At 48.4% G+C, this 12,272-nt stretch overlaps 2 protein-coding genes across 3 annotated transcripts in view; one reads left to right on the top strand and one right to left on the bottom strand.

Annotated features, from left to right (window-relative positions):
* Positions 1-12,272, bottom strand: part of LOC148400019 (uncharacterized) — a 298,099-nt gene that overhangs the window by 137,126 nt on the left and 148,701 nt on the right. The gene's annotated exons all lie outside the window — the stretch shown is intronic.
* On the top strand, positions 5,449-8,296 carry LOC148400031 (janus kinase and microtubule-interacting protein 3-like). Its single transcript, XM_088370931.1, has 10 exons — positions 5,449-5,463; positions 5,600-5,704; positions 5,849-5,961; positions 6,043-6,159; positions 6,370-6,432; positions 6,519-6,617; positions 6,703-6,936; positions 7,025-7,129; positions 7,186-7,419; positions 7,499-8,296. Exons 4-10 carry the CDS (start codon positions 6,091-6,093, stop codon positions 7,613-7,615), a joined length of 921 nt encoding a protein of 306 aa, XP_088227057.1. The 5' UTR covers positions 5,449-5,463; positions 5,600-5,704; positions 5,849-5,961; positions 6,043-6,090; the 3' UTR covers positions 7,616-8,296.

Raw genomic sequence — 12,272 nt, 5'->3', positions numbered from 1 at the left:
AACGGCCGTCTCGGTCACGCTATGTTGCGTGATGCAGTTTTGAAGAACCAAATGCATTTATTCAATGAATAAGTCAAGCTAGTTCTATGTTTATGATGTTGTAAGTTACGGTACCGATTGAAGTTGAGTTCGAAGCCAGTGGAAAACAGCGCTGCGTTTGTGCTCTCCAGGTACAAATGTTGTGATCTCTGACTCATGACCGGGCGAGACTCGAGTAAGAGATGTGCAAACGAGCTCCGGCAGGGCGGGCCAAGGCGGAGCGAACGGACGCCCTTCAGGCCGCCAATGACGAGCTGAGAACCAAACTGATGGACGTCCAGTTAGAACTTCAGCAGGAGAAGAACAAGGTGAAAACCTCAACAGACAGACACTGCCTGCCTCCCTGCCTGCCTCCCTGCCTGCCTCCCTCCCAGTTTTCCCGATGTAGATTAGACATGTGTGTGCCATGACTGTGTCAGCCTACATCAACAAATGCACCGAGGACGTCAGCACCACTAAGAATATCATCACCCGGGGCAACCAACGACCCTGGATGACTGAGGAGGTACGTCAAACGCTACGAGCGCGGAACTCTGCCTTCAAGTCTGGCGACAAGGAGACACTGAGGACAGCGAGAGCCAACTTGAACCGTGCCATCAGGATAGCGAAGCGAGACCGCAGTCGAAAATTTCAGGATCGTTTCCACGACGTCAAAAACATCAGGAGTATGTGGCAAGGCATATGGGCGATTACAGACTACAACTCACTCTCCCCCCCCCCCCCCCCCGGTGGGTGTAGTTGATGCTGACTTTCTAAATGGTCTAAATAACTTCTTTGGGAGGTTCGAGGCACTAAACGGCACTCCAGCAGTTAAAACTGTCCCCCATCAGGAAGAGGAGGTACTCTGCCTTGACTCCGCCGATGTGTTGAAGACCCTGAGGAGAGTCAACCCCTGTAAGGCCCCTGGCCCCGACAACATTCCTGGGCGTGTGTTCAGGGAATGTGCAAGTCATCTGGCTGGGGTCATCACAGACATTTTTAACACCTCGCTGGGCCAAGCCACAGTGCCGGCGTGCTTTAAGACTGCCTCCATCATTCCGGTGCCGAAGAAACCTCAAATCACCTCATTTAATGATTACCGGCCTGTTGCACTGACTCCGGTTATGATGAAGTGCTTCGAAAGGCTGCTTAAAGGTCACATCGTTTCCAGACTCCCCCTATTATTTGACCCGTTCCAGTTTGCCGACCGGCAAAACCGCTCCACTCAGGACGCCATCTCCTCCGTTCTTCACCTGAGCCTGGCTCACCTGGAGGAGAAGAACACCCATGTGCGGAGGCTGTTCCTGGACTTCAGCTCAGCGTTTGACACCATCATCCCACAGCATCTGGTAGGAAAATTGGAACACCTGGGCTTCAACACCCCCCTTCGCAACTGGCTGCTAGACTTCCTCAGCAACAGACCTCAGTCAGTCCGGGTCGGACAGAACACCTCTGATGTCATCACCCTCAGCACAGGCTCCCTTCAGGGCTGCGTCCTGAGCCCCCTGCTGTTCACCCTGATGACACACGACTGCGTCCTCAGGTTCACCACCAATCACATCGTGAAGTCAGCAGACGACACAACGGTGGTGGGGCTCATCAGAGACAACAACGACCTGGACTACAGAGAGGAGGTGGAGCAGCTGGTGGGCTGGTGCAGAGAAAACAGCCTGATCCTGAATGAGGAGAAGATGAAGGAGATCATCGTCGACTTCAGGAAAAAACAGCCTCACCACGCTCCACTGATCATCAACAGCTCAGCTGTGGAGGTGGTCAGCACCACCAAATTCCTGGGGGTCCACATCACAGAAGACCTCACCTGGACTATGAACACTACGGCACTGGTCAAGAGGGCACAGAAGCGCTTGTACTTACAGCGGAGGATGAGGAGAGCCCACCTGCCCCCACCCATCATGAGGACGTTCTACAGGAGCACCATAGAGAGCATTCTGACAAGCTGTCTCTCTGTGTGGTGTGGAGGCTGCACCGCCTCCGATTGGAAGAACGTGAGGAGAGTGGTGAGGACAGCAGAGAGGATCATAGGGGCTCCTCTTCCCTCCATTCAGGACATTTCATCTCAGCGCTGCATGTCCCGTGCCCGTAACATCATCAATGACCCATCACACCCCCACCATGGACTGTTCTCCCTGCTGCCCTCTGGGAAGAGGTTTGCAGCATCCGCTGCAGGTCCACCAGGTTCTGCAACAGCTTTTTCCCTGCTGTCATCAGACTGTTGAACACTAGAACTGTTGAGCTCTAAACTGAACTCTGCATCACACATTCACAGAACTGTACTTTATGACACTACGGACCTCTATCTTGCACTATCTCGCACTACCAACTTTACTGAACTTGTATAAACCCTTTAAATAGAAGTTTAATACATGGTTTAGCATTCCTCTGCACACTCTTGAATACTGTTTTGCCTACTTGCACTATTGCATAATTATCACTGCTGCACTTTATACTTATTTTTAATATATATATATATATATATATAGTATATGTATATATATATATTTTCATAGGATATGTTACTTCTATTCAACTGCAATATCACTACTTTGTTGTAAGACGTATGCAACGGAATTTCGTTTTGTATGCACCATGTGCAGACAAGATGACAATAAAGTTTGTCTAAGTCTAAGTCTAAGTCATGTCAGGTCAGCTGTCTGGAGAGAGAGAGAAGTCAGGACCTGCGGGCGGAGCACCACCGTGCCACCGCCGCCATGACGGAACTCAAAAGCAAACTCCATGAGGAGAAGCAGAAAGAGTTAGCCATTACCAGGGAGACATTACTGCGGCAGCATGAAATGGAGCTGATGAGAGTGATCAAAATCAAAGATGGAGAGATCCAGCGACTGAATGCCTTGGTCCTCAGCCTGAGGGACGGCTCCATGGACAAGGTGATCCGCTCTATCCGTGTCTGACTATCCGCACGCCACGTCGGGCTTCGATGCGGCCGCTACCGTATTGTGTAGCTTGTCCCCAGTAAGCGTCGCGGCGCTCCGTTGCGGTCTCAACGGCCCGGTGTGGCGCAATGTCTGCTCAGGTGAGGAGGGGGGGCGCTTTGCTGGCGGAGGTGGAGGAGACGCGGCGGTGTCGGGAGACCGAGCGGTGTCGCCTCCACCAGGAGCGCGGAAGAAGCCCTGGCAGCGGCCCAGCAGGCCTGGCAGTCCCGAGCGGCCGAGCTCCGATCGGCTCATCACCAGCATCGGGAGGAGCTGAGCCGAACCAAGAGAGACTGCGAGAGGGAGATCCGCCGACTGGTAGGACTGATCAGATGCGCGGTGCGTGGCTATGTTCCCAATTTCGTTGTATACCTGCAGTGCAATGACACCTAAGGCATTCTATTCTATTCTATTTCACAAGAAGAAAATGTCCGGTTGCTCGCTTCGCTTTTGTCACAGCAAAGGTGTTCCAGTCGATTCAAGAAAAAAAATTGGCCGGTTGCTCTCTTTGTTTTTGTCACAATTCTGGCAAATGAGTTTGCCCGCCTGCCTGAGCGCTCCCCGTTTGTACATCCAGACGGATGAGATCAAGCTGAAAGACAGAGCGGTTAGTGTTTTGGCCACGTCCACCGCCTTCAGCTGCAGACTCAGGCTGCCGAGCAGCAGATCGCTGCCCTGAGGGATTCCCAAAGGGCGGGCCTAAACTACCCTGGAAGTGGGGTCAACGCCGCTACTAGCAATCCTCTTCATTGCGTAAGCCACCTCATCACACACTTGCAGTACGCATGACTTAGTTCGTTGCTGGAGGAAGGTAGCACAAAAACAGTTTTGAACTTTGAACGAGTGCTTGTGTGTGTGTGTTGCGGGGCGTTTTCAGTCTCAGGAGGATCGGGACACGCGACGGTTTCATCTGAAAATCGCTGAGCTCAGCGCAGTCATCAGGAACCTGGAGGATCGAAACGCCCTGCTTTCTGAAGAGCGCAATGAACTGGTAATTTATTGACGGCACGCTTGAAGGTTTGCGCTACGTTTGATGCGCGCCATCCAGCGAGGCACCCATTGCGCTTGCTTATTAGTTGAGCGGCGCGTCGAGTCGGTTGCCTGGTAGATGTCTTTTATTGGGAGCCAAAGCCACGATTCCGTTCAAACCGATGCAAAAGGAATGGATACGTTCTGGCCCGCGTGTTGTGCGTCTTTCACATCCCGCACTTCATGCTTGCAGCTAAAGCGACTGAGAGAAACAGAAAGCCAGTTTCTGCCACTCCTGTACAAAAACAAACGCCTGAGCAGGAAGAATGAAGAACTCTCGCTGGTGCTGTGTCGCCTTGAAAACAAAGTGCGCTTTGTCACCCAGGAGAACGAGGAGATGGCAAGCTTGGTAAGTCGACGCGGACAACGGCGGCGTGCCAACAGAGTCCACTGCATTTGTGTTCCACAGAGAAGGCCTAGTTCGCTCAACGACCTGGACCGCGGTTGCGGCCAGCAGGACGGTGAAATGGAGTTCCTTCAAGTTGTGGAGCAGCGGCACATCATCGACGACTTGTCCAAGGTCTTCAGGCAGGCGACTCGGTGCACGTACGGCAGCGCCACGCTCGCTCGCTGTCGCCAGGGAATCTTTTCCGTCCAAAGCTTGGCCGGCGGCCGCCATCCAAAAAATTGGCCCCTTAAATTCCGACCTTTCAAGCAGGAGCATTGTGCGCACGCGTTTGAACACGCTTTAGACTTGTTTTGCCGTTTTCAGCAGCTCAAAGCTCCCGTTTTGTCAGCGCCTTTGCCACTCGCTGTGCGCTGAAAACGACGGACTTGCCCGGCTGCTCAGCCCGTCAACCATGAGCCGCGAGCGCGACATCATTGTCCGTAGGCAGCTAGTGGCAAAATGCACCCTGTTAGAGTTGCGCTCGCTCCAACTTATTTTGCAAGAACCACACGGGAGACAAGTAAGTTCTTTTGGACACCTGCAGGTGGAGAGTCCATCCGTTGTACGAATGAAGTCTGACTCTCGGCTCCTGCACGAGCATTTTAATTAAGAGAAACAGGGTGGGTGTAAGAGTGGATTGAATAGAGGAAGCCCTTGACCTCTAGTCAAAACATAGCAAGGGGTGTTTTACGACTTTGTGTAGGAAGGGATAAGCGATAGGGATAAATAAGGGATAAATAATATTATTTATTACAGGTTGCAGTCAAAGTCAAAGCAACATAATGATACGATAAAGATAATCTGGAAAACCCTGACACACCCTGTAGTTGTCACTTTTGGAAAAGACGAGCGTCCCTCCAATCATCGCCGGTGACGTGTTTTTCAGGCTCTGGAGACAGGAGCTCATGTCAGAAATGTCATTGTGAGTCGCGTTTGTTTCTGCGCCGGAGCCGTTCGTTCCCTTTGCATCCAAAGAATCTCAAAGGCGGATTATTTGTGTCGACAGGAGAGAGATTTGCTGCTACGATACCGACGTCGAGAATCTCTGAGGAGGAACAAAGCGTGAGGTCCTGCAAGGTGAGTCTGTTTGTTTGCGGCTGCTTGGTGTTGCGCAAGATGAAATGGCCTTTTTCTCGCTATCGTTCCTCTCGTCGATTCATCGTGAGGTGTCGCTTCAGTTTGTTCAGAGAGATGTTTGCTTCCGCGCCCGCAGGTCATCGAAACATTTTACGGCTACGACGAAGACGTGTTGGTGGACTCGGACGGATCGTCCTTGTCTTTTCACACCGACAGAACCCCCGACACGGAACCCGAAGAGGTAGCCCGCCATTTCTGCCAGCGTATTGGCACCAAACATTCCTCTTCAGCCTGGAATCGGACTCGTCTTTGCGTCGCGGGTGCTTTGTCGCCGGTCTGACTGATTCTGGTACTAGTGCTGTGTTGCATTGGTGTGTGCATGAAGAGGCGGAGCTTCGCTACCGCCAGCTGACGCAAGAATATCAAGCGCTGCAACGAGCCTACGCTCTGCTAGCCCAGACCAGCGAAGGGGACTACGACGCCGAGAAGGAGATCAAGGTGGCGCCCCTTCCCGCAACCCCCGGCCGGGTCGCAGCCTCCCCGTTCTCACCCAGCCTCGGGTGTTCTCTGGTCTGAAAGGAGGAGGAGGAGCCTCCCTCCTCCTCCTTTCAGACCAGAGAAAAGCTGATGGTAGAAATGGGTCACTATCAAAGCAGAGTAGCAGATCTGGAGTCAGCGCTGAAGCAACAAGGACAGGTAAGCTCATCAATGAGCACACCTTTTTCTCAGACAAAATAGCTACATTCTTCAGTCACTCATTCGTCTGGCATTACTGGACCACCCCCCCCCCCGAATGTGGCTGGGAAAATGCGGAGAAAAGCAAATGTCATTTTCCAGTCAACCAAAGAATTTGTGGATGAAAATGACACAACATTCCAAAGCTGTCCACGCGTTTGTCTCTTCTAGAATGTCAAGTGGGTGGAGGAGAAGCAGCTGCTGCGTCAGAGCAATCAGCAGTTGGCCGAAAAGGTGACGGAAAGAAAGGCGCTGGGCGGAGTCGCTTGGCGTCACACCCGTCGGGAAGCCCCGCAGATGAGGTCTGACTGTCTTTTCAGGTCAGGCGGATGGAGGCGGAAGAAGCGCGTCTGAAAGAGCACATCCAGGATATCCGAGACCAAAACGAACTGCTTGAGTTCCGCATCCTGGAGCTGGAGGTGGGAAGACTCGCACAAGCGTGTTGAGGCCAGAGATGTGACGGACGGACGGACGGACGGACGGATGCATGCCTCTGCCTTTCAGGAGAGGGAGTGGCGCTCCCCCGTCTTGAAGTTTCTGCAAGTCCGTTTCCCAGACGGCCTCAGCCCTTTGCAGATCTACTGCGAGGCCGAGGGCGTGAGCGTACGTAAGGCGTCCCTCGCAACCCTAACCTTAACCCGAGGTCCCAGAACACCTTACATTGCTCCTTGCGCCTTTCCCCCGGACATCGTCATCAGTGATCTGATGAAGAAGCTGGACATCCTGGGCTATAACGCCGTAAGTGTATGTCGAACTCCTTATGTTCGCACTCCACGAGACTCGGCGGCTCAAATGTGACTTTTGGAAGGCTTTGCGCTGAAAGAAGCTTGTTGACGCTGTGCCTTTGGGCTCTTCTATGTTCTGCAAGCAGAAGGGCTACCTGGATGAAGAGTTGGACTTCAGGAAGTGTTCCATGGACCAGGCTCATAAGGTAAGCCTCCCTCAAATCTCCCGCCGGACCACTGATGGACGAGGATTGCGGCCCAGAGGATCCTGGAGCTGGAGGCCATGTTGTACGAGGCGCTACCGCAGCGGGACTGCCCCGCCACGGACGGCGAAAAAGCCAGCCACGCTGGCGTGAATGACGTGCTGACGGCGGATCAGAGAGAAGAGCTTAGGAGCGCCGTGGACCAATGGAAGCGAGCCCTGATGTGCGAGTTGAGGGAGCGCGACGCTTGCATCCTCCAAGAGAGAATGGATCTGCTGCACAGCGCGCAACAGGTAAGGGCCCAAAGCCAGCCCGGCACTTACTTGCACGCTTACTGGCTTTTGAATGCCACTTTCCATTTGTCCGTCCTAGAGGAACAAAGAGCTGAAAGAATTCATCGAAGCTCAGAAGAGACAAATCAAACAATTGGAGGAGAAGTTTCTGTTTCTCTTTCTATTCTTCTCCTTGGCCTTCATTCTGTGGCCCTAACACCAGCTGGTGAGTGAGCTCCAGCGGCACCGCACTCGACACCTCCGATACACTGCCAGCCGGTCTCAGACGTTGGCAGACGCTCCGATGCCAACGTATACCCCCCGCCACGGTGACAGAGGCACCGCGTCACACCGGCGCTCATCCAATCAGAAGGCAGGAAAAGCAAATTCACATGCAGGGCACTTTTGAACCAGAAGAGAGCGCCACAAAAAACGGTTGTTGCCCCAAACGCGCACTAAAAAGGGTCAGAATAACAAGAGTCCCACTGGCCAGCCGGGGCCACCCGTCCAGCTGTTTCTTCAGGGGGGAAAAAAATTGGAGTCACCGGTGAGTACATTTTGCATTTAGCTCTGCTTTTCTGCTTCTGTCTTCAAGTGTGTGGCATCCTGCGATCAAAGATTCAGCCAACCCCAAAGCGGTTGACCTCAACGTCCCACCACCATGCCTACCAGAGCAGGTGACATGATGCTTTGGACATCCTTCCGTCTCAGATGCCCAAAAGTACTCTTTGCCACATCTGCGGCAATACGGTGTCTTTTCAAAGGTGCAAATAAATCCAGCGTGGGCGGAACACGCACGTCTTCGGTTTTTCCCGCTTTGTTTGTGTGACAGCTGTTGTGAAAATTTTATACAAATAAAGTTGTATAGTACAGGTTTGGCCAAGCCGCAACTCCCGAACCGCATGCGGCTCTTTTATGTTCATATCAACATTTGTGTGTGTGTGTGTGTGGGGGGGGGGGGGGGGGGGGTTGTGCGTGTTGGCTTCACTTGAGTTCAATTTGGTATTTTGGTCATAAGCGCATGTGGTGAAATTCCACAAAGTAGGATGGGCAAACACATTTCTTTAAACTATGAGTGTCAATTGGGCTCTCGAAATGGCAGGGAAAAGATGCACAGCAAAACGAAAATACGTAGATGAACACAGGACGTTTTAATCAGAGTGGGAAAGTTTCTATTTTTTGTTGAACGTGATGGCAAACCATTCTGCCTGATATGTCAGACCTCAGCGCATTTCAAAGATTCAAATCTTCAGCGCCATGCACTTCAGCTCACTCCATGCTAACATTGATCAGGCGTCGAACCCGCAACATCATGCTTAAGAGGTGGCCATGCTAACCAGTGCGCCATTATGTCAACGCATAATAACTAAGTCTACTGATCAAAACAGCGGTTACTATATGACGTCGCTACGTCGTGGTCACGTGACGCAGATAAGACGTCAATGGACGTGGGCAGAGTTAACTTGTTTAAAAGGGAGTGGGCAGAAGAAATATTTAATTTATTTAAATCTATTTTGAGTGCACACCATTATGCCAATGCATAACAACTGTAAATCTACTAAACAAAACAGCGGTTGCTATTTGACATCTGCCACGTCGTGGTCACGTGACATACGTGACGTCGATGGGCGTAACTTTCGCCGGAATTCAAATCCGCGGGGAGAGTTAACTTGTTTAAAAGAGAGTGGGCAGAAGAACTATTTAATTTATTTAAATCTATTTGGTGTGTGCGCCATTATGTCAATGCATAACAACTGTAAGTCTACTAAACAAAACAGCGGTTGCTATAGGACGTCTGCCACGTCGTGGTCACGTGACGCGGACGTGACGTCGACGCCTACTTTACATCCCACCGATCACAGGACCCCTCGGCTGCATAACCGTGCCCCCTTCCCAACCAATCGGATTTGCTATACGCGAAAACGACGCCAATGGAAAGAGCTTCCGCCCAAATTTAAATCCGTGGGCGTGGCTCGCAGCAGGAAGTAGGAAAATGGCGGCGATGTTGACAAAGACACGGCGGATGGTAACATACGACTAACAAGAGAAATATTTTTATTTTCTGCTTGCAACTGGACCGTCCAGAGCGTACACGGTAAGTACAACTCATCGTTTTTAAAAAGAAGTACTTTTGTTGCCCTGAAAAGCGAGTGAGCGTGGCGTTTGTGGGGGACGTCGAATTTCGACGATTCTTTCTGGTCAACGGTTGTAAATGATTGTGTTGATTAAAAAAGAAAACTTGATGTAACTCTACTTTTAACTGCCGTTTCAGATAGATTTGGAATTGCATCACATCCAATTTTGCCTAGAGCGTACACGGTAAGTAACACTCGTTGTGTTTAAGGAGATTTACGTTTGTAATAGCAGAAGTGTAGCCGCGTTGCGTTGTACGTGTGAATGTTGGTCCAGGCGAAATGTTAATGTTTAATTTCATTCCTTTAGGTTCCACGGTGTTTGTTGGCTGCAAGTTTTCCACTGCAAGAAGAGGCTCATATCATTGACCAGGAGCGAGCTACAATGGTGAGTAGCCATAACATTTATGTTAAACACTTCCTATTTCATGTCTAACAGTACTTGATTTAACAAATAACCATAAATAAATACAGTGTGGGCACTGAAGTTAACATATGTGATTATACTGCCTAATCTGTCACCGAGTAGATTGTTGCAAAGTAATATAAGATCCAAAGTTGTAATTCAGAATAGTTTTCAAAAGAAGGCCATTAGAATTATATACAAGTCTGATTACCCTGAACAAGCTATTAATTAAATCACAAATTCTTCAATTCAAAGATTTGGTAGATTATCAGACAAATAATGTCTAACAGTAATTGATTTAACACATCACGATAAGTAGATTGAGTGTGGGCACTCTCAAGTTAACATATATGATTATACTGCCTAATCTGTTACAGAGTATGTTGTTGCCAAGTAATGTAGAATAGATCCAAAGTAGTAATCCAGAATAGTTTTGAAGAGGCCATTAGAATAATAAACAAATCTGATTACCTTGAACATAATAACAAGCTAAGTGTTTAATATGTCCTATGAAGTCAAAATTGGGCACCATCATGTGGTGAAATTTGGAATTGCATCACATCCAATTTTGCCTGGGAACAAACAGATTAAATAAATCTTAGTTTTGAATAAGCCACTCCTTCTCAAACAAGTAAACTCTGCCCATTTCGCGCAGTAGATGTTCTGTTAATATCTAGTATTTATACAAAGTCATAATTTAAATTGCTTTCAACCTTCATTCATCGGTTCAACCAACATTACTCGCTCTTATTACCAACTTGTATTGATTTAACTAAGCGTTTAATACTTCCTATCAGGTCTCAAGGCAAGATTTGGCAAAATACAATTTCAGCAAATCCAATTTTGCCAGGGAACAAAAATAGATTAAATAAACTAAATAAGTCTTCTTCCCATTAAATAAATCAGAAAAGTCTGTCTTGTAACCAGTCCTCTTCAAACAAGTAAAGTCTGCCCATTTTGTGCCGTAGATTTTGTGTCTATGCCTAGTATTTAAACAAAATCATAATTTAAACGACTTCTTTCCTTCATTCACTTTGGAAATTTGGAATTGCAGCAAATCGAATTTTGCCAGGGAACAAAAATAGATCAATTAAACTAAATAAGTCTTCTTCCCATTAAATAAATTAAAAAAGTCTGTCTTGTAACCAGTCCTTTTCAAACAAGTAAAGTCTGCCCATTTTGTGCCGTCGATTTTGTGTTAATGCCTAGTATTTATACAAAATCATAATTTAAAGGACTTCATTCCTTCATTCACTTTGGAAATTTGGAATTGCAGCACATCAAATTTTGCCTGGGAAGAAAAGTAGATTAAATAAATTTAATAAGTCTTACTACTTCCCATTAAATAAATTAAATACGTCTTACTTGTTCCCACTCCTTTTCAAAAAAGTACTTTAAAACGAGGTCCCTTCACTCAACCTTTAACCCTATTTATTCACCTTCTAGGCTAAGTGTTGAAGGCTAAGTGTTAAAGGCTAAGTGTTAAAGGCTAAGTGTTAGAGGCTAAGTGCCAGAGGCTAGGCGCCAGAGGCGAGTTTTTGTGGGCTGAAGTTTTAGTGGGGTTAGTGTGAATACAATCCAAAAGAATACAACAGAATACAATACAATAGAATATAATACATAGATTAAATTCAATAGCTCTTACTACTTCCCATTAAATACATTAAATACGTCTTACTTGTTCCCAATCCTTTTCAAAAAAGTAGTTTAAAACGAGTGCCCTTCACTCAACCTTTAACCTCAACCCCGCACGTCACATTGTGTTGTATCTGTGAATGTTGGTTGTGGCCAAATGATAGTTTTCTTTCATTCGTTTAGGTTCCACGGTGTTTGTTGGCTATGTTTTCCACTGTCAGAAGGATGAAAATACAAAGTACAACGCTTGGACGTGGGCGAAGACGTCACCGGTGAGTCCTTCCTTCCTATTTATTTACCTTCTAGATGCTAGAGGCTAAGTGTTAGAGGCTAAGTGTTAGAGGCTAAGTGTTAAAGGCAACACAATACGAACAACACAACACAATACGAACAACTCAACACAATATGAACAACACAATATGAACAACACAACACAATACGAACAACACAACACATTACGAACAACACAACACAATACGAACAACACAACGATACTGCACTGAACAACACGATACCGCACTGAGAAACACGATACCGCACTGAACAACACGATACCGCACTGAACAACACCATGCCGCACTGAACACCATGCCACACTGAACAACACCATCCCGCACTGAACAACACCATGCCGCACTAAATAACACCATGCCGCACTGAACAACACCATGCCTCACTGAACGACACCATGCCGCACTGAA

The sequence above is a fragment of the Syngnathus floridae genome, chromosome 3 (assembly GCF_059516105.1).
Source record: "Syngnathus floridae isolate MCC-2025c chromosome 3, RoL_Sflo_1.0, whole genome shotgun sequence".
Lineage (NCBI taxonomy): Eukaryota > Metazoa > Chordata > Actinopteri > Syngnathiformes > Syngnathidae > Syngnathus > Syngnathus floridae.
The sequence above is the reverse complement of the archived record's forward strand: the minus strand, read 5'-3'. Positions and strand labels throughout refer to the sequence as shown.